This window comes from Ipomoea nil, unplaced genomic scaffold (genome assembly GCF_001879475.1).
Source record: "Ipomoea nil cultivar Tokyo-kokei standard unplaced genomic scaffold, Asagao_1.1 scaffold0268, whole genome shotgun sequence".
Classification (NCBI taxonomy): Eukaryota; Viridiplantae; Streptophyta; class Magnoliopsida; order Solanales; family Convolvulaceae; genus Ipomoea; species Ipomoea nil.
In genome coordinates, this window is record NW_017616696.1 from 3,622,572 (window position 1) to 3,647,463 (window position 24,892).

Consider the following 24,892-nt stretch of genomic DNA (forward strand, 5'->3'; position numbering starts at 1 on the left):
TTTGTTTATTTAAATCGGTAATTTAAAGTATATAAATGCAAGATAATATATGAGAGATTGATTATAATTATCACTAAAATAAATGTTTGCAACTTTGTAATAACGCTAGTCTAAATAAATATTACTTTTGATTTAAATTTTTTTAATTATCTTTTGGGTAGCATTATCTTTATCTTCATCTTCAGTACATGTCTTTTTTTATTTTTTATTGGTAGTGTGTCATGTACAATTGGGTTACTGGTGGTAGCATAGAGGGATATATCATGCAATGAGATTATAGTGTAGGAAGCTTTAGATTTGTCTTGTTGTGTATATGATTGTGATCTTAGTTGTACTATGAACTCTTTATCTTACAAGCACACCTATTGGTATTTGGTAGTGGTAGTTTCCCCCCTACATGTTTCATCCAATCGTTATATCCTGCACCACGGTGCACATAGCACTGAAGGGCCCCGCGCCTCCCTAAACGACGTCATTTTAGTAAGTTATGTAGGGAGTTGACGTGATTATGTGTATTTATTTATACAATTATGTACAGTTTTATACAATTCTGTACATTTTTTTTATACAATTATGTACATCCGAAACAGGAAATTTATGTGTATTATGTTAAGAGTTGATGTGTATTATGTTAAAAGTTTATGTATATTATGTATTATGTTAGATTATATGTACATTCATGTATACAGTTATGTGTATTCTAGTATAAAATTATGTACATTTTTGAACATGAGATTTTTTTATAAAAGAAAATTAACCGCCAACACTGGGTAGCGAATTTTCAAAAAAAAAAAAAAAATGAAACGGCGTCGTTTTCCATGATATAAATTGTCATGTTTCATGTGTTGTGAAATGTCTATCATAGGTTATCATATGAAAGTATTGAACAAAATATTAATATTTATTATATCTGTATAAAATACTTGGTAAATAAATATAATATATCTAACATATTTTGTATTATAACTTTGATATTTAATTACATGATAATGTAAAAAAGAAGAAAATGGACAATGTAGTGAATATAATAAATTAATAAATTTGAAAGAAAGGAATCTTTGAATGGTAGAAAATAAAGATAATATAACCAATGAAATTATATCTCTTTTTAAATTTTTTATAATGAATAATTTTTTAAAATAAAGGCATTATATTATAGACATCTAATTCTAAATTAATTAAATGTATATGTATTATTTTTTGCTGTAGCTACTAATTTATTTAATTTAATAAGAGTAATAAAGTTGCATACATACTTTTCATCAACAATAATGAAATTATTGATTTTTTAAATTTCCATTCGTTGTTGAGACATTGTTTTGAGAGTTTGTCAATGACAATTGCTACAATTGTTGTTAATTAGTAATAAATAATTCAAAATATATGGTCACAATGTATATTGTTATAATGATATAGTAAAAATTAAATTAAGTTACAAATTTCTTTAGAAGTTTTCATACATTGATAATATTCTGATGTGTAAACTTATTCAATTGGGGCCAGTGGGATGTCAACATTGTCAATTCTTTGAAAAATTGACGTACCGTTTTAGAGTCCAGGTGTAATTGTATTTATGATTAACAACTTTGTAGTTAGGTCGCGCAGGTCTGACAATGATGTAAGAACAATTTTGTCTGATAAAAAAAATAATAGTATAATATTTGTAAAGTAATGTACAATTGTACCATTATAAAAATACATACAAAAAATATTAATACCATAATGAACTAAATCATTTCAATAATGCAAAAGCATAATTGAAATATTAAGTTTTGTTCTAAATAATCAAAAGAAGATTAATTAGACGAAAAAAAAAAAACAAAAAACTTAACCTAATTTTTTTTTTAAATGCAAGAAAAACAAATGATTTTTAAAGTTTCTAATTTATAATCTTATGCTCAACTTTGAATGCTATGTATATAGTCGGGTTAATTATTAGAACAAAGTTTATGTTAAATTTTATATTATGTATATATTTTTAATACATTTTAATATATTCGTAGTATATGTTTAATAATTATGCCAACTCTAATTGAAATAAAGTTCGAACCTAAGACCTTTTTGTAAAAATTATAGAGTAAGTTAAGAATAATAAATATTTAATAGAACATTCGGTTACTAAAGTTTATACTAACGAAATTTAGGATTATTTAAGGGAAGAAAATAATATAATAGAGGGTAAATAAGAAAAATCATTAAATAATACTAAAATCAAAATAATATGAACCATTCATTTTAAGAAACAATTACACCGACATTTTTTTGTTCCAGTTAAGGGCTTAACATTATTGGCTCTTATTAGATTTATTTATAGATTATTATTATTATTATTATTATTATTATTATTATTATTATTATTGTTGTTGTTGTTGTTGTTGTTGTTGTTGTTGTTGTTGTTGTTGTTGTTGGTTTTACGGCTTTTGGTTGCCGGTCAGCGGGCCAACACTACCGTAAAATACTTAAACCAAGGGTTTAGACAAATAAAAGATTGAAATGATGGAGAGAATAATGTTGTATTATTTCTCTAGGGTTTCGGTCGTTCGAGCGCGAGAGCTTACATGGTGATCCCGTGTGAATATTTATACAAGAGTACAAGATTCCTACAAGGAAAGTAGAGATGACGTAGGGCCAATTCTATAAGGGAAGTAGGGCTGACGTAGAGCCAATTCTAAAAGGGAAGTAGGGCTAACGTAGAGCCAATCCAGTTATGGAATCCGGCCTACTTCATACCATAGCTGTCTAAGCTAAAAAAGGAAACTACTTAAATAAATAAATAAGGAGATCTCCGCAGAAGCTGCCTGTAACCACTTCTGGACGCGCACCCAACCGGGGATGGCTTGGCTGCCAAGGAGGGGTTTTGAGGGGTTGTGGCACTCGAGCGAGGACACACCGACCGCGAAGCCTGGTCGCCCGGTTAAGTTCCTGAGAAGTACCCGGTCGGGGACACACCGTCCACGGATCCTGGTCACCAATTCGAATCCCGTAGGGCATTCAATCGGCGACACGCCGACTACCGAGGCTGGTCGCCCGACCACGTCCCGTATATGGACTCAATCGAGGACACGCCGGCTACCGAGCCTGGTCGCTTTACCAAAGCCGGCCGATCTCCGCCTGAGTAGGCTCCTGCTCTCCTGGACGGCCGGTCGCTTGAAGAAGGCTGACTACGGTCTCCAAGCGTTTTCCGTGACGAGCAGGGGCCGTGTACATCGTCCACTCGTTAAGTGTTAGGCCGTGTACATCGTCCACTCGTTAAGTGTTGGGTCATGCTGGATAAGGGATTAGTTTTGGTGTTTTTAATAAGGATATTTCCGCCACACCTTGGTCTTAGGTGATAAGGAATGGACGGCACCACAAGATTTATATTATCTTGATAAGCCTATAAGAACACATCTCAAATCACATGAGAGACAACAAAGAATGCTTTTGCATTTCTTTCATTCATTTAACTTCATAATCTATCTTATTCATATAAGATGAGCAACATTTATAGTAGTAGAATACTTGAAATCCTAACAACTATAACAAACTAATCTAGATAAATGACAAATAATGAGGAACCAAAATAACTAAAATTCCCTAAAGTCACTCTAATCTATCAAACAATTATTAATATGTAGGAATTAATCAGCAAACATTTTGTTTAATACCCAACTTAACGTACTAAATATTGTATAAAATAACTCAAAAACTAATTAATTTAAATTATATCGGCACCAAAATTTATTAATAGCTCAGTCATTGTTGGCTCCTGGATTCCTAACATTCCCTTAGTCTTTGAGACGATTCGCCCTCGAATCAAACTTTCCTCTGTCAAATGGAAATGTGTAAATTTCCCACCGTATGAATTGTGTAGCTTCATCAAGGACAATGAGGGATCCCGAATTTTCTTTAACGTGGCACAATATCTCCACAAATGTACGCTTTGGATCTCCATTTGTCAACCTTTCCAACCTATTCTCAACCCTTGAATAACGTTCATGATCCTGCAAAGAACTTAAAACAAAGGTTATTGTGTTCTCAATGTTTTCTCTATCTTTCTTTTTTTTTTTTTTTGAATAAGATCAGCACACAATTCTTCATTCTCATTTTTGCTATTTTTGTCATTCTTTTCTTCTTTTTTCATTCAAACTTTCCTTCTCTTTGTTTACACACTCATCTTCACAAATTTTTACATTATCACTCATTTTCTTTGAGCTCTCATCACATGACAAGGAAATCGATGTCGAATTCTCGACCATATTTTGCTGCAATCTTTCTTCAATTTGTTTGGCATGGTATAGCAAAGTAAACAAACACTTGCACCCGTAAGGAAGCATATGTGCAATTTCATTTCTAACACCATACACAAATCTATTCGTGGTAATTACAGCTGATTCAATCACCCCATCTCGGATCATCAAGCCTCTTAACTTGTTGTAAAATCCTTCCACAGTGAGTGATCTTTGTTGAAGTATATTTAACTCAAAAGACTCCATTGATGATGTGAAACAATGAACAATAAACTATAAAAACACAAGGAAAGGTAAACAAATCTGGACAGATTTTAAAGTAACTTTGAAGAATTTTCTGGAATTTTGAGGATGATATTTTGACACAATTTTTTTTTTTTTTTTTGGAACTAAAGAAGGATAAGTTTCTTACTTCCAGGAAAAATTTCAATGCAATTGAGTATATAGAAGTATTCGTTTTGAATTTTTCTTTCTAAAGACGCAGACTGGAAATTCTGGCAGGAAAACTGGACAAATACTAGGCTGAAATTCAACGAATTTTATGTGTTTATGTAGGAATGATTTTGACCAAATTTTTACATGGAAGGAAACATGGGTGAGTTGTTTACTACCAAGAAAATGTTCAGATCAAAATAACAAAGGGCACTAGTTTTTTTGATTTTATTTTTTATTTCAAACTGTGTAGTCTGAAAATTTTGACAGAAACTAATGTAACTAGAATTGTTTGGATGAATCGTACCCTTTTTCATGTGAGGAATGAACCCTTGCTCTGATACCAAACTGATACGGATCCCTCGAGGACGAATTCGAGATTCAATACTCTAAAGAATTCGAAGTTGGCCCGATCTTTTCCTCACAAAACAACAGCAACAAGAACTAAGGTTTGGGGTGTAGGAGATGATATTTGGCTGATGTAGGGGCTAGATAAGGGATTAGTTTTGGTGTTTTTAATAAGGATATTTCCGTCACACCTTGGTCTTAGGTGATAAGGAATGAACGACACCACAAGATTGGTACGGTATTATCTTGATAAGCCTAAAAGAACACCTCTCAAATCACATGAGAGACAACAAATAATGCTTTAGCATTTCTTTCATTCATTTAACTTCATAATCTATCTTATTCATATAAGATGAACAACATTTATAGTAGTAGAATCCTTGAAATCCTAACAACTATAACAAACTAATCTAGATAAAGGACAAATAATGAGGAACCAAAATAAATAAAATTCCCTAAAGTCACTCTAATCCTATCTAACAATTATTAATTATGTAGGAATTAATAAGCAAACATTCTGTTTAATACCCAACTTAACGTACTAAATAATTTATAAAATAACTCAACAACTAATTAATTTAAATTATATCGGTACCAAAATTTATTAATAGTTCAGTCATTGTTAGCTCTCGGATTCCTAACACGATAGAAAATTAAAAAAGAAAAAAAATCACCTTGAATCCACGGCACATGAGAAGAAAAATCTAAAACAAGATGGAGAAAGAACCCATACAAAGAAAGAGAATACATCAGCAAAAAAAATCATAATTTATCACAAATTCAACTCCTAAAATCAAGTATAACATCCGAGTATAATCATTCAAACCTTCAAATCACAAGCCGAATCACCAAAGCATCCATATGTAAATAAAAAGGTAAATAAATATGAAAAAAATTAAAAAAAAAAATCACAATCATATATACATATACCCAAGATGGACATTCCACGTTTGTTCATAGTTTTCATGTGGAGATGGTTCTCGTATGATTATATATATATATATATATATATATATATATATATATATATATATAGGAAATGGTTTAAATGCGGCGCACTACTGGAAATTAGGGAATTTTCGACCACCTGAAAGTGATCTTCGGAAGTCTTGTTTCGACCACTTTTGGTATCGGGAAAAACCTTTGTTGCTATTTCCGATCACTTTTTGGTTTCAACTTGATTTAAGATCACTTTCAGGTGGTCGGAAATTTCATAATTTTCAGTAGTGGCAAACCCTTCCTGTGTGGGGGGACACAAACAGTGTTAACTATAAGCACCAACAGTACGTGTAAGGGAAACACACCACAATGAAATGCAAAAATACGCCACAATGAAATGTAAAAATACACCAAAAAATACATAATACACCCAAAAAAATACACAATATAACTAACCACCCCTAATGGTATATTTCAGAATACTGTATAGTGCTTTTACTCATACCTAATGGTGTGTTTTTGGTGATGCTTACCTAATTTGTGTGTGTTTTTGTGGTGCACTTCCTGACGTTGATGGTGCATATTTGCTTAACTATTGGTGACGCCGCACCGCTGCACGCGAAGGATCCACCACACTTGAACCGAACTATATATACATATACATATATATATATATATATATATATATATATATATATATATATATATATATATATATATATATATATATATAGGGAAGGGATCAGGTGCATTTGTGGCTTTCCGTGCGGATGTGCGGTGGATTAATGTGCGTGAGGTTTATACTTAATGTGCGTGAGATTTGTACTCAATGTGCCTGAGATTTGTACTTAATGTGCGTCATGTTAATATGCGTGAGTTTTGTACTTAATGTGCCTGAGTATTGTGTTTAATGTGCGTGAGATTTGTGCTTAATGTGCGTGAGTATTTCAGAATTACAAGCTCAGAAGGAAGCAGAACAGAAACTCACGCACATTAACGCCCAAGCTTCTTGTTACTTCTTCCTTCAATTTGGCCATGGATTCTAGATTATCAGCTACCTTCAATGCAGTCGAATGTTTATATAAATGACGTACGCACAGTAAAATTTGCACAGCAGCTAAGTGTGGATTTCTGTTGTATTATTCTCATAATTCTTAACCACCATAGCTCGCCTCCGCATCATCATCATCAGGGAGGGGGCAAATGGCTACTGGGGATAGGGAAGAAGCTGACATCAATATTTTCTGCTGCATTTTACACATTCACGCACATTTAAATACAAATCTCAGGCACATTAAGCACAACACTCACGCACATTGAGTACAAATCTCACGCACATTAATCCACCGCACATTCGCACGGAAACCTTTCACTATATATATATATTCTGATTTAGGTGAGAACCACTGCTTGAGTGTGAACTCCAATGCACCGTTTTAGGTTATTGCTTGATTGTTTTTTGGTTTAGTTTTGTTTACGGTGTATTCGCTTCGTGGTTGTGTAGTTGTATAGGGTTTATGCTGTTGCTCATGGCCGCTGATTTTGGCTGCATCGGGTGGTGGGATTGGGGTTCTATGTCTAGGTATGGGGGTTAGATTGTTTTTTGTGTGTGTTTTGTACTGTTCGTGGTCGTTGTTAGGGTTGCCAGTGTGTGTTATATAGCTTTTTTTGTTTTTTATTGTTGTTTGTTCTGTGGTGTGCATATTAGGTGAGGGTGGGTGTGCACTTTTCTTTTATTGAGTGATGGGGTGTGCACATGGGGCTTGGTGGTTGGGTCATGGGTGTTAGGTTTGTTTGTGGGATGGGGTGTGCATGTTTAGACAGTTGAATGCGCCACTTAGGTTTGGATTTTCAAGTTTTTTTTTTTCTTTGTTTCTTTGAGACTGTTTTTCGGGAGGTGTATCTTAGTTGTGTTGGGTGTCCAGTTGTGTGGTGGGCAAATTATTCTGTGTCGACTTGTGATGGATAAATTATTGTGTGTACAATAAATATTAGGTACATTTTTAATATATTAAAAGTATATTATTTTTATATTAAAAATATATTATTTTTGTACTGAAGGTACATTATATAAAATAATGTAATTTAGTATATTAAAAATATATTTTCAAAAAATTACCTTACGTACAAAAATAATGTACTCTTAGTATATTAAAGATGTACTTTTTTATTTATGGTCCATGCAATAATGATTGCTTGTGGTGTATGTTTTGGGTATGGTATATATATGCACGGTTGGCAGTGGTATGTGAGGGTTTTTTTTTTTTTTTTTTTTTTTTTTTTTTTGACATTATTGATAATTCTTTTGCTAATATCTCTAATGAGGACAAGTACGTGGTCACTCTTGAGGTGCTGGTTTGCAGGCCTGGTCCTATCGTTTTATTATAGGTCTAGGGCATAGCGAAAAAATGATCCCTATACTAAATTAATATATATTTTTATAATTAAAATTTAAATTAAATAATAAAAAATACTAATGTTAAATAACTTGAAATAAGATTCCCAAGGTTTTAACAATTAATTAGTATTTTTCACTCGTGCGATGCACAAAATGGTTTTGTTATAGTATATTAAAAATATTTGGATCGACATACAATTATTTAAATTATAACATCAAATACTCCGTATTATATAGTGCAATTGAATATATGGTTTGGATCGTTTATGTTTGTTGATGTTATCATTGCTTGAATTCAAGCAAGTAATTGCTCAAATTAATAATTAATGTGTAGATGTATGCATGCAGTACTGTAACTTTAGAGATTTTTATATATCATTGTTTATGATTTTTATAAATTGGACAAATGTGTTCATTCTCTAGTAACTTAGATATAGTAATCAATTGCTATCCTAAATCATTTGTATAAGGATATATTTTTGTTTAGATATATAGAAATTTTGTCATTTTGAAATATATATATATATATATATATATATATATATATATATATATATATATATATATATATATATATATATATATATATATATATATATATATATATATATATATATATATATATAATCGATTGTATTTACACATTATTGAAAACCTCTTTGTAGACGACATTGGTAGTCGCAACACAATCTTGTCCATCATTGTCAAGAGCTAACACCTTCAGGCCATCAAGATGGGTGACTCGTGAGAAAGCCACGTACAATTGTCCATGATTAAAGACCGATTTTTTTTAGCAATAACCCAACGTAAGTTAGTGTTTGACCTTGGCTTTTGTTGATAGTCATGGCATATGCAAGCATCAACGAGAATTGTTTACGTTGGAACTTGAACGACAATCTCGTATCAAAAGGAGTGAGAGACATTCGAGGGATAAGAACTTTGGTTCCTTCATGTGCCCCATTAACTATTCTTGCTTCGACAATTTGATCTACCAATCTTGTGATGATGAGCTGCATCCCGTTACAAAGATCAAGAGAGTTGTCTATGTTCCGCAATAACATAACAGGTGCACCGACCTTTAATGTCAATGAATGATTATGAAGACCCGACAATTTCAAACTATTTAAGAATTCAGGAGTGTGTACTTCTGATAGATTTTCACTGTCTGATTCTGCCTTATACAAATTAAGAGTCACAACTTAAATATATTCTTCCTTTTGCAGTATTCATGTCGTACATGTACTGATTAATTTGATCAACGACATCTAAAGTCGTTGAGAGGATCGCTCGGCCTTCTAGTTGCGACTTATCAAGCATGCCATATCTTGAGTTTGGGAATGTGCTTTCCACTATAGTTTCTATGGGATTTTGTCCACACTTCAACAAAAATTGTGCCGGAATATCGATCTCAAATGAATCGCTGTTTACAATCCTTACAATCCCATCTCCGATGTCTGCAATCTTTTTTGAAAATCAATCAACTTTTTGTCTATCTTCCTCTAAAAAAGCTAAGGTCCGTAGTAACAAGTTCTTGGTGAGTCTTAATACCTTGCAATTTGTCCACAGGTATGAAGAATTAATATTTTCTCCAACAACTATTGGTCTTGTTGCTTTCAGAATAACATGTAGGATCTGTTTAAAATCGCTGCCCAAAACTATTGTCATTCCACCAAAATTCTTTTCAGCACTACCCGGTATGACGAACCTCAATAGATCCCTCATGATTTTGTCCAAAGCCTCAAAATAGGCTCGGCAAGGTCACTCCCTTGCGATATATTGCACGTGGGATGGAATCTTCGATCAAGGGGAGCGGTATAGCAAATCTGGAATGCGCCGTCTTGTCTCCCGGCAAGAGCAAAGATGTTATTTCACTGGAAGCAACATTTAGAGCAATATCACCATGGCTCCTTATCTTTGACGATAATGTTCTCCACACGAACGTCTTGCCTGTTCATCCGTAACCATACACAAAGAATAATCCACCAACATTGCAATCAATATCATTCATCACAGAGTTGTAAGCATTCTTTTGCTCGTCGGTCAATTGTGTTACTAATGTTTCATGCTTTGTCTTCAATGATTCCTTGTCATACAGCAACTCTTCAGCTATCAACATGTTTTCACTCAAACCTATGCTAGTTTCGTCTGGAATTGACATTTCTGAAAAATCCTTCAAACTCCTCTCCCACAAAGATAGAAATGTACTTCTTCAACTCCACCAAAGCAAACTGTTCTTTTATTTGAATTCGATAACATCAACTCTTAAAAGGAAAAAAAAAAAACAAAAAAAAAAATAGTTTATTTATAAATAATGAAAAGTAAATATAAAAGTCGAATAAATTGATTGGAGTAAACTAAATATCATTGATTCAATATTGAGTAGTGAAAGAAAAATACGAATAAGAATTTTAATATTGTTGTATTTTTAATATTAAATAGATTGCACAATATAATATTTGTTGTTATAATTTATATAATTGTATATCGATTCAAATATTATTAAAATTCTAGTATTTTCACCCATGCGTTGCATGAAATTGATTTGTTATAATATTTAAAAATACAACAATATTAGGGCAAGTAATATGCAATCACAAGCAACTAGGAAATCAACAAGAAGCTAAGCAAACAACAAGTTAGAAATAGTAAGACTAACACATATACACAGAGATAAACACATGTCAAAATAAATAAATAGGACTCAAGCTAGGGAGCATTACCATCTAGATGTTTCAACAACCCATGGGATTAGGGAGAACAAATAACCAAGGAATCAAGCGAGAAAGCACGTAGGTATTCTAGTCTACTAACCACTATCGTAATCAATAAACAAGGATTAGAACTAGGAATTGCCCCACTCTCATGGTGTATCAATTCCAAGTCCATCAAGCACGCAAAGCCATTAAAACCCCTAATTTCCCCTACTTTCATAGGAGCAAATCGGGTTTATGCAAGGGGTGACTAAAATTCTAGACTCAATTTTCATTGTAGCCAAGTATTCTCCAAATACATGCTAATGAATGTGTACATCAAACATTAACAAGATATAAACACAAAACCTTCACAAACACATGAACCCTAGGATAGAGTTCTTCCCCTTTTTGAAATAATCACAAACTAAGCATCAAGATAGATAATACAACCCTAACTCAAGTCCAAAAACTAATTACTCATGATTCAATAACATAAAGAACACATAGACATAAATGTAAAGCATAAACATTGTAAGATAAAGAGATTAAAGGGAAAAGAAGCTTCTCTACTGAAATGGATGGTAGAATCTTGAAATGCAAGTGTAGATCCTTAAATATAAGCTTCAAATATGTTTATAAACCTAAATCTAAGCCTAATCTAACCTAAAAATATGAAAGGAAATGTGAAAAAACAGCTAGGGCTCGAATGGGGTCGAAAATCGTGGAGAAATGAGTGAAAACTGACATAGTAAATAGTGAACAGAGCACTGAGGCAGTACGCGATGTTCCAGTGAGCACTGGAATAGACAGACGGGCAGGCATACGGGTGTACACGAGGCAGTACGAGTTCTTCAGTTGCACACTACTTATGAAAGGCCAGGCGGATGGGCGTACGCGAGGCAGTACGATACTCCTGGAATTCCTAAATGCATTCCAAACCCTTTGGTTGATCTCTTGGTTCAGGAATTGCTCAAATCTTCCAAAAAATCATTGAATTCCTCACTTATTGAATGATTGCACCTTGAAATAAAACCAACACAAATTAGTCACAATTGGCAATTAACATATAAAATGAGTTCAAGAAAGGGTAAACATATAGACAAAAATGCACTTATCAGTATACGAGAAACTTGACTTCGTATAAGCGGAAGCGGAAGCAACGTTAATCTCCAGCTACAGTTGATGTTCTTGTTGTGTTGTCTCTTAACGGTAGACCGTTAGCAATATTTTGGCTTATACTAGACTCAGAACCACAAATGGTGTATAGGTGTATATTGAGCAGCCGTAACTGAATGTGCTATATAATGAACATCCTATATCCCACCAATCCAGTTTATATTAGGCACAGAGTCTAGTTGAATAACAACTTCTAGTTATTCACTCCAACCAAACTATTTAGTAAGCCTAGTCAACTTGCACCACATCCTAATATATAATATATTATCGAGAAAAATCTTACATTAAATCATTTTTGCTTTACTTTTTGAGATCAATCATCATATGAGAACATGCTCCCCATCCAACTCCAACTCCAACCTCGACTCCCACTCCCTCTAAAAGTTGACACCCATCTACATATATGTACCCGAATGTACCTGTGTAGCATCATTCTTCCCTATATATATCCCGGCCTCTTCCTCAGCTACATACCACCACTTCGCCAATCAAGCTTTTCTCTCCCCCCGTTATTTGGATAATCTCGATCAATTTCAGTCCTGTTTGTCAACACAATAATGGAGGGCGTGATTGCAAACGGCCACAAGAACGATTTCTGCATGAAGCAGGTTGATCCGCTGAACTGGGAAATGGCGGCCGACTCATTGAAGGGCAGCCACTTGGATGAAGTCAAGCGCATGGTGGCGGAGTTCAGGAACCCGGCGGTGAAGCTCGGGGGCCAGACCCTCACCGTCGCTCAGGTCGCCGCTATTGCCACCCGCGATAATGCCGTGAAAGTGGAGCTCTCCGAGGCTGCCCGCGCCGGCGTGAAAGCCAGCAGTGACTGGGTTATGAACAGCATGATCAATGGCACCGATACCTACGGCATCACCACCGGCTTCGGCGGCACCTCTCACCGGAGAACCAAGAACGGTCATGCTCTTCAGCAGGAGCTCATCAGGTAAACTAAATTTCTTTATACTTTATAGAATAAATTTTACCTTGACAATTATATATGAATCACAATGGGTGAGTACGAAAATTTTTTAATTAGGTACGTGACTATATAATTTGTATTACATTTGATTGTGTTGTCTAATTTTCTGACTAAGTATTGTAGAAAGTGCTCATTCGAGAAGAAACAAATGCAGTGCTCCTTTGAGAAGAAGCAAATGCAGTGTTCTTTCTGGAAGTGCTCCTTTAGGCAATAGTTGGTCGGTAAATTAGATGACATTGACAAAATATGAGAAAATTACATAGTCATGTACCTAATTGGAATATCATAATAGTCAATGACCAAATATGATCCTCCATTGAGACTCAACCTACTAAAACACAAAGAGCCTATAACACCTCCACTGAGACTCAAACTCACAACCTTTCAAATGGAAGTCCAGTCCGAGTACCATTAGACCACATAATATTGGTAACAAAAGAATTTATTGGCCTTTAAAATTATGTGGGAATGGAATTTACATTCCCTCCAACCAAACGCTTGTAAAAATTTATTAAAATCTAGCATTTTAAAAATCTACAAAAGTTATTATTAATGAATACTCGCTTGGTTTCGATAATTTTTTTTTCTAACTTTAAAAAAAAAAAATGCTATAGAATATTTTGCAAATTCATCATGAAATAATTTAAACTAAAGTTTTATGAAATTAAAAGTTAAAATTTCATGAAAATCTATGATAGTTTTTGTCTTCCGCACTTCCACGATTTAAATTACTAAAGAGAAAAATTTTGTGCAAAACCGTATCACGGATCCTTATCTGTGAGACGGGTCGTGTCAAGATGGAAATATAATACTTATACGAGAAAAGTAATAGTAATCATGAATAAAGTATTTGTTACTTATAAGGGAAAAATACAATACTTAGAAAAAATTTAATAATTTTACATTTTGATCGAGTAACAAACACTTTATTTATGATTAGTATTATATTTTTTTTTGTATAAATAGGAATAAGGATCAAATAGGCCATCGAACTATATACGAAAATACAATTAGGCCATTGAACTCAAAAAAGATGCAATTGAGTCCCTGAACAACACAAAATGATGCAATTGAGGCAAAAATAATGACATGTTTACTTGTTAGCTTGCTGATATGGAGGTTATCATATTAAAATAATATTTTTTTAATTTTATTTTAATAATTTAATATAACAAAAAAATAATAATAAAATAAATTTTCGGGCTTCGTCTCCGGCAATCTGGAGACGGAGAACCTTCTTCGAGTTAATTTCATTTTTGGTCCAGGATTTATAGGTGACAGTTCACTTTTAGTCCTTTTTTAAAAATATATCATCTTTTGGTCCTAGTATTATTGTGGCATGACCATTTTTGGTCCTCTATCAATAAAACAGTTTAAATATTGTTAAATACAAGGGCATTTCGGTTTTCAATTATGATTTTTTTCAAAAAATTGAACATAAAAAATATAACAGGTCAACGCACTTTGTATTAAAAAGATCTAAATGTCCTTGTATTTAACGAAATTTCAACAATTTTGTTGATGGAGGACTAAAATTGGTCATGTCACAATAATACTAAGATCAAAAGGGGATGTTCTGATAAAAACAGACTAAAAATTGACTATCACCTATAAATCTAGGACCAAAAACGGAATTAACTCTTTTTGTGATTAAATTATTAAAATAAAAAAAAATTATTATTTTAATATGATAACCTCTATATCAGCAAGCTAACAAGTAAATATGTCATTTTTGGCTCAATTGCATTACTTTGCATTGTTCAGGGACCTAATTGCATTTTTTTAGTTCAATAGTCTAATTGCATTTTCGTGTGTAGTTCGATGACCTATTTGACCCTTATTCTGTATAAATATTACATCTTCATATTGCCTTGACTCGTCTCATGGAGACATGGCCTTACAATAAGTTTTTACTTTTTACCTTATGGAAATACTTAAGTGTTTATTGAGTATTTAAAGAGTAAAAGACATTTTTGGTCTTAGACTTATACTGGCACGGACATTTTAGTCTTCTATAAAAAAAATCAGACAATTTGTGGACACTCTTATTGTGACGAGGACAATTTTGGTCCTTCGTCACTCTTCCCGTTAGATGTCTAATTTGAGAGGGGGTATTTGCGTCTTTTCATCGTACCTCGCTCCTTCAATTTCTACACAGCGACTTCAATTTGTGTAAAGCGGATTGATCTGGACACCGTCTGAACACCAGCCCTTCCCTGACTTCAATCGATCTCAACCCTTCCCTGAATTCAATCCCATCACCCAATTGATGATCCGCCGGTGTGATTGCCAGCTGGGAGGCGAGAAACGAAGAACTAGGGTTTTCACGATTCGTCTCACTCGTCCGAATTTCAAAGGGTCGATTGCGATTATCATCTTATGGCAAGACAAGAATCCCTGAGACTCTCGAAACTCCGTCACCACTCTGAAGACGCTTAATCGCCGATCGTGACAGAGTGTACCCCTTCCGATGCAACTCTGACAGAATATTCCCAATACCGCGAACGACGTCTTCCACCGGGGTAGGAGAGGTTGGAGTCAATTGAACCCTCTCCATGATCGCCTCAAGGAGGCAAAGAGAATGACTGAATCAGATCGCTGCCGAGATGATTGACGTCGACGTTAGAATTTTGCGATCAAAATCACTAGTTTTCTAGCAAATTGTCAGAGCGTGAGTGAATCTGGAGGAAAGTGAAATTGATGCATCGAAATCTTTGATTGAAAGAATTTGGGTGGGAATTGTGGGTGAGGAAGGTGAATCTAGAGGGTTTTGGTAGCAGATTGAGTTTGAGAAATTTCCATTGCATTGTGTTCATTGTGGAAGGTTTGGACATTCTTTGAATGGTTGTTGGAGAAGGGATTTGCCTGAGACTGGGAAGTGCAGAAATGTGGGTGATGAGAATGAGGGGTCACCAGTGGCGGAGTTTGCTGGCATTGTTTCCTTTTGATCTGATGAACACCGCCGAGATATTTCTGGCGTCGAGGAGCTTCTGCAGCAAATATGCGTTGTTTATGTCACCTTCTGCAAAACAGCGTTGTTTATGCCGTATGATCAAAAGAATAAGTTGAATTGACTCAAATACCCCTCATTTAGACTGTCAACTAACGAGATAATAGATGGAGGATCAAAATTGTCCAAAATAAGAGTGTCCACAAATTATCTGATGGGGACTAAAATTGTTCGTGGCACTAATCTAGAACAAAAATGTCTTTTACTCAAATAAATTTGTGACAAAGCTCTAATCTTTATTTGGATTGCAGGTTCTTGAATGCTGGAATTTTTGGGACAGGAACAAGAAAAGGGTCATGTCACACACTACCACATTCAGCTACAAGGGCAGCAATGCTCGTGAGGATCAACACCCTTCTTCAGGGATACTCCGGAATCAGATTTGAGATCTTGGAAGCCATTACTAAATTGCTCAACCATAGCATCACTCCATGTCTGCCTCTCCGCGGCTCAATCACCGCTTCCGGCGACATTGTGCCTTTATCTTACATTGCCGGTTTGCTCACCGGCCGCCCTAATTCCAAGGCGGTCGGACCCATCGGAGAGGCCCTCACCGCGGAGGAGGCATTGAAACTCGCCGGAGTCCAGGGTGGTTTCTTCGAATTGCAGCCAAAGGAAGGGCTTGCACTTGTGAATGGCACTGCTGTGGGTTCTGGCATGGCGTCTATGGTCCTCTTTGAAGCTAACATTCTTGCGGTGTTGTCTGAGGTTTTGTCTGCCATTTTCGCTGAGGTGATGCATGGGAAGCCTGAGTTTACTGATCATTTGATTCATAAGTTGAAACATCATCCTGGCCAAATCGAGGCTGCAGCGATTATGGAACACATTTTGGATGGAAGCCATTTCATGAAGGCTGCACAGAAGTTGCACGAAATGGATCCATTGCAGAAACCCAAACAAGATCGTTACGCTCTGAGAACATCTCCCCAGTGGCTTGGCCCTCAGATTGAAATCATAAGGCAAGCAACCAAAATGATTGAGAGGGAAATTAACTCCGTCAACGACAACCCTTTGATCGACGTTTCAAGAAACAAGGCCTTGCACGGCGGCAATTTCCAAGGTACCCCCATTGGTGTGTCCATGGACAATGCTAGATTAGCCCTTGCCTCCATCGGAAAACTCATGTTCGCACAGTTCTCTGAGCTTGTTAATGGTCATTACAACAACGGATTGCCGTTCAATCTCACCGCTGGAAGGAATCCAAGTCTGGATTATGGTTTCAAGGGCGCTGAAGTCGCCATGGCTTCATACTGTTCAGAGCTTCAGTTCTTGGCTAATCCCGTCACCAATCACGTCCAGAGCGCCGAGCAGCACAACCAAGGCGTTAACTCCCTGGGTTTGATCTCTGCAAGAAAGACAGATGAAGCTGTTGATGTGTTGAAACTCATGTCCTCCACGTATCTGGTGGCGCTCTGCCAGGCAATTGATCTGAGGCACCTGGAGGATAACTTGAAGAACGCAGTGAAGAACACGGTGAGCCAGGTGGCCAAGAGGACTCTCACAATGGGCATCAATGGAGAACTGCATCCATCAAGATTCTGCGAGAAGGACTTGCTCAGAGTGGTAGACCGTGAATACGTTTTCGCCTACGCTGATGATCCCTGCAGCGATAACTACCCATTGATGCAGAAGCTCAGGCATGTCCTGCTGGATCACGCCTTGCAGAACGCCGCCACATCAATCCTCCAAAAGATTGCAGCTTTCGAAGATGAACTCAAGGAATTCCTTCCCAAAGAAATGGAGGGAGCAAGATCAGACTTTGAGAATGGAAATCCTGCAATTCCCAACAAAATTACCCAGTGCAGGTCTTATCCTCTCTACAAGTTTGTTCGCGAAGAGCTGGGAACGGAGATGCTCACCGGAGAGAAGGTCCGGTCACCGGGAGAAGTGTGTGATAAGGTGTTCACAGCGGTGTGTGAGGGAGGGATCATTGATCCATTGTTGGAGTGCCTCAATAGCTGGGATGGTGCTCCTCTTCCTCTTATCTGATAAGTCTGTTCTCCAGTTCCAATTATCTTCCCACGTGTTATCTCTGTGGCTAAAACTGAAATCGTATTGTAATATGGGTCCCACTAGACCTATTAAATAATTAGTTGGACTGGTTTGTCAGAGATGTCCTATGCAGTCCATAACGGTAGGAAATACCTTAGTCTTTATTATACTCAGGCTAATTATAACCAATTCTCATTCACATTGGGCCGACCAAATTAAAGGTCAAAGTGTGTGAGATTGATTTTTTCATACGAGAGGATTTCAAACTTTCGGTCTCTCTTAAGGAATAAGAGTGCACGGCCACTCATACCAATTAAATTGTATCTCTAAATTTAGTCGGTATTCCACCATTACACCTATATAATGTCCTGGGGATAATGCATATTGCACTAGGTTTAACTAATAAATTGTTGTTCCAAAGGATTAACTAATAAATAGTTAGAGATGGCAATGTGCCCCGTCCCCGACGAGGATCCCCGATCCCCACCCCGAAAGAGACGGGGATGGAGAAAATTTTCGGGGAACGGAGAAGGGGACATGGATACCCCTCCTCGCCCCGTCCCGTCCCCGAGTAATTTTATATATATATATCCACACTGAATAGAATCCTATATATATATATAGTTCATTATACACATATATATAGTATACTGTTAGTACTTTATATATAGTTAGTATTTTATTTTTTGAAACTAGTACTTAAATTTTAAAATTTTATTATTAAAAATTAAAATTATTTAACATTTTGACTAAGAGTTGACGGAGAATGAGGATTTCCCAACCCTGTCTAATTCTCCGCGGGAACCGTGATGGAGACCATTTCCAATTTCCCGTAGGGGACGGGGACGGGGATGGAGAGTATACTCACCACCCCCGCCCCGCCCCGTTGCCATCCCTATAAATAGTAGACCTGCTTGTACGAGGACCACCAGTTAGTTTGCGTAATTAGTTATTAATGTCATAAAAAATAAATAAATAAAAAGAATCTGAACTGTAATTATCCTTACACATATTTAATCTAAAAAGTAAACAACATGCGTTTGTAATGGTATTTTGTTGTAATAAGATTATAATTGTGGAACCAAAATGTCCTTTTATATATATATATATATATATATATATATATATATATATATGATTATTAAAAAAATCAGAGATACACATTAAAGTATAGAACATACACATTAAATCAGAGATAAATACAAACTAAAGAAATATGATTCAAGTTATAAAGTATAATCTTTAATTTAATACAATAATCTTTGAGAATTTTAATTGAAAAGAGATTTTTATTAACCAATGTATGAGGATTATTTGTTAATACTCTTTAGAAATATATTAACATAAAATAATAGGTCTTGCAGTCTTAGAAATATGCAATTGGTTTTGACATTTATTTATTGTGGTTAATAATATTCTAGGAATTCATATGTTCAGTACCATTTATTTACTTGTTGATTTCCTCAATTTTGCTTTATTTTCCCTACTTGTCTTGGTTTATGTTGTTAATTAGTCATTTATTTTAATTCATCAATTTCTAAATCATATTATTGTGACTACTAATAATAAAATTATAGTTAGTATGAATAAGGTATAGATAAGTCATTCAATTTTTTGATAAAGAGCGAGTAAGTCATTCAACTCGAAAAAACTTTAAGAAAACAATCAAACTCTAAAGATTCTTATAATTACCATTTTTAGCATGTAAACGGCTAACTAATGCTTATATTAGTGCTTATTTGGATTTTTATTTTTTAAAAGAATAATATTATACACGAAATGTGTATTAATATGACTCTCACGTGAATTTTAAAAAATCCCAATTTGTATTTCACCCCATTTAAACCCTATTTAATTAATTCTCTCATTCTTATTTGTAGTTAGTTTCTAGTTCTACGACTTTCTTTGTTAATTTAGTGATTGATAATCAATAACAATGAGGTTCAATCTTTCAACAACGATGAGTACAAACTGCGAAGTGGTCAAAGCGGTATTGAGGTATTTAGTTCTAACTATCATTTTTGTATACAAAATGTTGTCACTACCACATTGTGTTGAGAAGTCAAGTATGGAATGAATCAATGAAGCATGTGTAAACTGGAAAAGAGAAAACTGAATGCATTGAATTCGTGTACTTAAGATTACAACCAAAACTAACTCAGTTCCTCCCAGAAGGAAGAAGCAAAGCTTATATCCACTGTTACACATTAACTACCAAAAGTAGTTATAAGATGAGTAATTATAAGAAAGACCTTGGCAGTTTTGCTCAAAAGAAAAGAAGACTTTGATGTCTATTTTATCACATTGTTTTACAAGTACGTATTGTTGGGATTTTATATATTGATGAATTGTGATAAGTTTTGAATGGGTAGGTCCTTCAGGTAGTCTTTCATGGAAACATATTCGGTTTTTGTGGACCTAGTTACAATCTTTAATATATTGTTGTATTTTACAAATGTACAATAGTTGAAAAAGTAAACATATTCGGTTTATGTGGTGGTTAATTCTAGTAGTTGGATTGATCAGTACTTGAACAATAAAGTAGTACTAATATATCTTGTTAGGATGTGCATTTTCTCTATTAAAGTATTGCAATTTTGGCTTCTACACTACCACCAAAAAAAAAAAAAAAAAATTTTAACGTCGGTTATTTTTACCTTACAACATTGATTTTTTCTGACGTAGATCTTGACAACGTAGTAATACGAACGTCATATGTCATTTTAAAAGAAAAATAAAGAAATGAAGTTGGTTGTTAATGAAAATCTGAAGTCGTAACATTTTTTTTTAAAAGAGAGCATACAAACAAAGCAATAGAGAACCATTCCACAAACATTACAATACGATATGATTTAACTTTTACCCACAGAAATAACACGTGGGAGGATAACTGGAACTGGAGAACAGACTTAACAGATAAGAGGAAGAGGGGCACCATCCCAGCTCTTCAGGCACTCCAACAATGGATCAATCATCCCTCCATCGCACAACGCTGTGAACACCTTATCACACACTTCTCCCGGTGACTGGACCTTCTCTCCGGTGAGCATCTCCGTTCCGAGTTCTTCGCGAACAAACTTGTACAGAGGATAAGACCTGCACTCGGTAATTCTGTTGGGAATGGCAGGATTTCCATTCTCAAGAGCTGATCTTGCTCCCTCCACTTCTTTAGGCAGGACTGCCTTGAGTTCATCTTCGAAAGCTGCAATCTTTTGGAAGATTGATGTGCTCACATTCTTCTCGTGTTCGCCGTTCTGCAAGGCGTGATCTACCAGGACTTGCCTGAGCTTCTGCATCAATGGGTAGTTTGCGCTGCAGGGATCATCAGCGTAAGCGAAAACGTACTCACGGTCCACCACTCTGAGCAAGTCCTTCTCGCAGAATCTAGATGGATGGAGTTCTCCATTGACGCCCATTGTGAGAGTCCTCTTGGCCACCTGGCTAACTGTGTTCTTCACTGCGTTCCTCAAGTTCTCCTCCAGGTGCCTCAGATCAATCGCCTGGCAGAGCGCCACCAGAAACGTGGAGGACATGAGTTTCAACACATCAACAGCTTCAGCTGTCTTTCTTGCAGAGATCAAACCCAGGGAGTTAACATCTTGGTTGTGCTGCTCGGCGCTCTGGACGTGATTGGTGACGGGATTAGCCAAGAACTGAAGCTCTGAACAGTATGAAGCCATGGCGATTTCAGCGCCCTTGAAACCATAATCCAGACTTGGGTTCCTCCCGGCGGTGAGATTGGACGGCAACCCGTTGTTGTAATAGTCGTTAACAAGCTCAGAGAATTGCGCGAACATGAGTTTCCCGATGGAGGCAAGGGCTAATCTAGAATTGTCCATGGACACACCAATAGGGGTGCCTTGGAAATTGCCGCCGTGTAAGGCCTTGTTTCTTGAAACGTCGATCAAAGGGTTGTCGTTGACGGAGTTGATTTCTCTCTCAATCATTTTGGTTGCTTGCCTTATGACTTCAATCTGAGGGCCAAGCCACTGGGGAGATGTTCTCAGAGCGTAACTATCTTGTTTGGGTTTCTGCAATGGATCCATTTCGTGGAGCTTCTGTGCAGCCTTCATGTAATAGCTTCCATCCAAAATGTGTTCCATAATAGCCGCAGCCTCGATTTGACCAGGATGATGCTTCAACTTATGAGTCAAATGGTCGGTAAACTCAGGCTTCCCATTCATCACCTCCGCGAAAATTGCAGACAAAACCTCGGACAACACCGCAAGAACATTAGCTTCAAAGAGGACCATAGACGCCATGCCAGAACCCACAGCCGTGCCATTCACAAGTGCAAGCCCTTCCTTAGGCTGCAACTCGAAGAACCCATCGTTGACTCCGGCGAGTTTGAACGCCTCCTCCGCGGTGAGGGCCTCTCCGTTGGGTCCAACCGCCTTGGAATTAGGGCGGCCGGTGAGCAAACCGGCGATGTAGGATAAAGGCACAAGGTCACCGGAGGCGGTGATGGTGCCACGGAGAGGCAGGCATGGAGTGATGTTATGGTTGAGCAATTTAGTAATGGCTTCCAAGATCTCAAATCTGATGCCGGAGTATCCTTGAAGAAGGGTGTTGATCCTCACAAGCATGGCTGCCCTTGTAGCTGAGTGAGGTAGTGTGTGGCATGACCCTGTTCCTGTCCCAAAAATTCCAGCATTCAAGAACCTGGAGTAATCCATATAAAGATTTGAGCTTTATCACAAATTTAATTTCAAATAAGTGCACTTTTAAAAAAAAAAAACTTAGTGATCCAGTTTTATCGTGCTAATCCTAAGCCATGCTTCTAGAGTCAGTGCAAAAGTACATCTCAAGTCACGCAATGAGCTCACCAATCACATCCTAGTTTTCATTTTTTGTGCCCACATGCAAGAAATTCAATCCACACCTTCCATTTTTCATAGGTCTTTTTCTCATACATGTTTTTAGTGGATTTGATGTTCGAACTCTCACACGGTCCCCTTCCGTCATGACTGTCACGTGATGAACCAACTACGCTAAGCCACGGAGACTAAGTTCACTTCTTTTGTGAGACTGTCTCACGAATATAATCTCAATTCGTTAAAAAAAAAAAAGATCTAATAAAAATGGTTAATAACAGAATTGAAATTATAATCAATACTTGAAGTCTTATATATAATATATACTTTATAATATAAATGTTGTACACTTGTACTTTGTAAAACTGTAGTGGACAATTTGTTAGGCACTAGGCAATAAAGTAATAATATATCAAAATTACATATATCAATAATATTTGACGCAATCATTTTATTTTAATTGTATAGTTGAGTAATTTGTATCATAGACGTTAAAAACTTTCAATTCGAACATGAATATTCGTGTGAAATTTCACTCTTTATACAAGTTTATTACGGAGTATAATTTACTACATAAAGTAACTTGAATACTTTGGATCAACTATCTTTAGTTTAAATTTCGTGAGGGGATTTGCAAATATTATATAGGGTTTTTCTAATTTAGAGGCTTCTCTAAAAAAAAATTATTATCGAAACCAAGTTTATGATATCGTGAATGCATGAGTTAATTCCACCAAAGGTCTTTTGTCTTTGGTGGCAATTTTAAATTTAGTCTTAGATTATTTTTTTTCTATTTAACATCCCTAACTATTTTTTTTAGACACTTTTTAGTCTTTTTTATGACTTTTCTTGTTGTTAGTAGGGGTGTTTTTATCTTTTCATATCTTTTAACTCTATTGTGAAATCAAGCCACAGATAGTCATCTAGTTCGTTGAAAATTAGAAATAATTTGTGATATGAGATGATGTTCAATTCTGGACTCTAGAAACCATATGAAGTAATTCTTAATTAATTACTGCGTATTGTGCAATGAAGTTAAAAATTATTTTCATAAATTATTATATATGGATATTTAGTAAATAGATGTTAGCTTTGATAGAAAAAATTGTTTTAGACAGTTTTTTAAATTTTACTCCGTACTATTTTAAAACAATTAACTTTTACAAAAAGTTAAAATTAAAATTAAAAGTAACTCATAATCTAACTATTTTATCAAACATGGCATTAAGTATAAAGAAATTTAGTTAACCTGATGAGCTCCTGCTGAAGAGCATGACCGTTCTTGGTTCTCCGGTGAGTGGTGGCGCCGAAGCCGGTGGTGACGCCGTTCATGTTGTTCATAACCCAGTCACTGCTGGCTTTCACGCCGCCGCGGGCAGCCTCGCAGAGCTCCAATTTCACGGCATTATCGCCAGCTGCAATAGCGGCGACCTGAGCGACGGTGAGGGTCTGGCCTCCGAGCTTCACCGCCGGGTTCCTGAAGTCCGCCACCATGCGCTTGACTTCATCCAAGTGGCTGCCCTTCAATGAGCCGGCCGCCATTTCCCAGTTCAGCGGATCAACCTTCTCCATGCAGAAATCATTGTTGTGGTCATTCCCAATCACGCCCTCCATTACTGTAGGTGTTGACAGAGAGGACTGATCGAAATTGAGATGATGTGAGATGGTTGTTGAGGATAATGTCTGGTAAGATGATCCTGGGAGAAGTGGAAGCAGACGACGAGGATATATATATATATAGGGGAAATGGGCAGAGAGAACGATGCGCCTAGGCGCCAAAAAAAAAATAAAAAATAAAAATTGGCGCCTAGCGTCTTTTTCAACCGTGCTTATTAGGTGATCTAGTGATTTAGTGATAAATCGTGAGTTGCACAATTATCTCACT

General features: G+C 35.9%; 2 protein-coding genes across 2 annotated transcripts; one reads left to right on the top strand and one right to left on the bottom strand.

Moving 5' to 3' along the window:
* The first annotated feature begins 12,746 nt into the window (after positions 1 to 12,746).
* On the top strand, positions 12,747 to 18,209 carry LOC109148785 (phenylalanine ammonia-lyase-like). Its single transcript, XM_019296520.1, has 2 exons — positions 12,747 to 13,155; positions 16,453 to 18,209. The coding sequence occupies exons 1-2, from the start codon at positions 12,773 to 12,775 to the stop codon at positions 18,188 to 18,190; spliced, it is 2,121 nt and encodes a 706-aa protein (XP_019152065.1). The 5' UTR covers positions 12,747 to 12,772; the 3' UTR covers positions 18,191 to 18,209.
* Positions 18,210 to 20,984: 2,775 nt separating this feature from the next.
* LOC109148795 (phenylalanine ammonia-lyase-like) lies at positions 20,985 to 24,636 on the bottom strand. Its single transcript, XM_019296528.1, has 2 exons — positions 24,257 to 24,636; positions 20,985 to 22,855 (listed from the first exon to the last, which is right to left on the bottom strand). The coding sequence occupies exons 1-2, from the start codon at positions 24,619 to 24,621 to the stop codon at positions 21,103 to 21,105; spliced, it is 2,118 nt and encodes a 705-aa protein (XP_019152073.1). The 5' UTR covers positions 24,622 to 24,636; the 3' UTR covers positions 20,985 to 21,102.
* Positions 24,637 to 24,892: the final 256 nt, after the last annotated feature.

Coding starts and splice junctions, on each gene's coding strand:
- LOC109148785 (XM_019296520.1), top strand. CDS start 12,773: ATGGAGGGCGTGATTGCAAACGGCCACAAGAACGATTTCTGCATGAAG. Junction 13,156..16,452: donor CTTCAGCAGGAGCTCATCAG/GTAAACTAAATT, acceptor TTTGGATTGCAG/GTTCTTGAATGCTGGAATTT.
- LOC109148795 (XM_019296528.1), bottom strand. CDS start 24,621: ATGGAGGGCGTGATTGGGAATGACCACAACAATGATTTCTGCATGGAG. Junction 22,856..24,256: donor CTTCAGCAGGAGCTCATCAG/GTTAACTAAATT, acceptor GGATTACTCCAG/GTTCTTGAATGCTGGAATTT.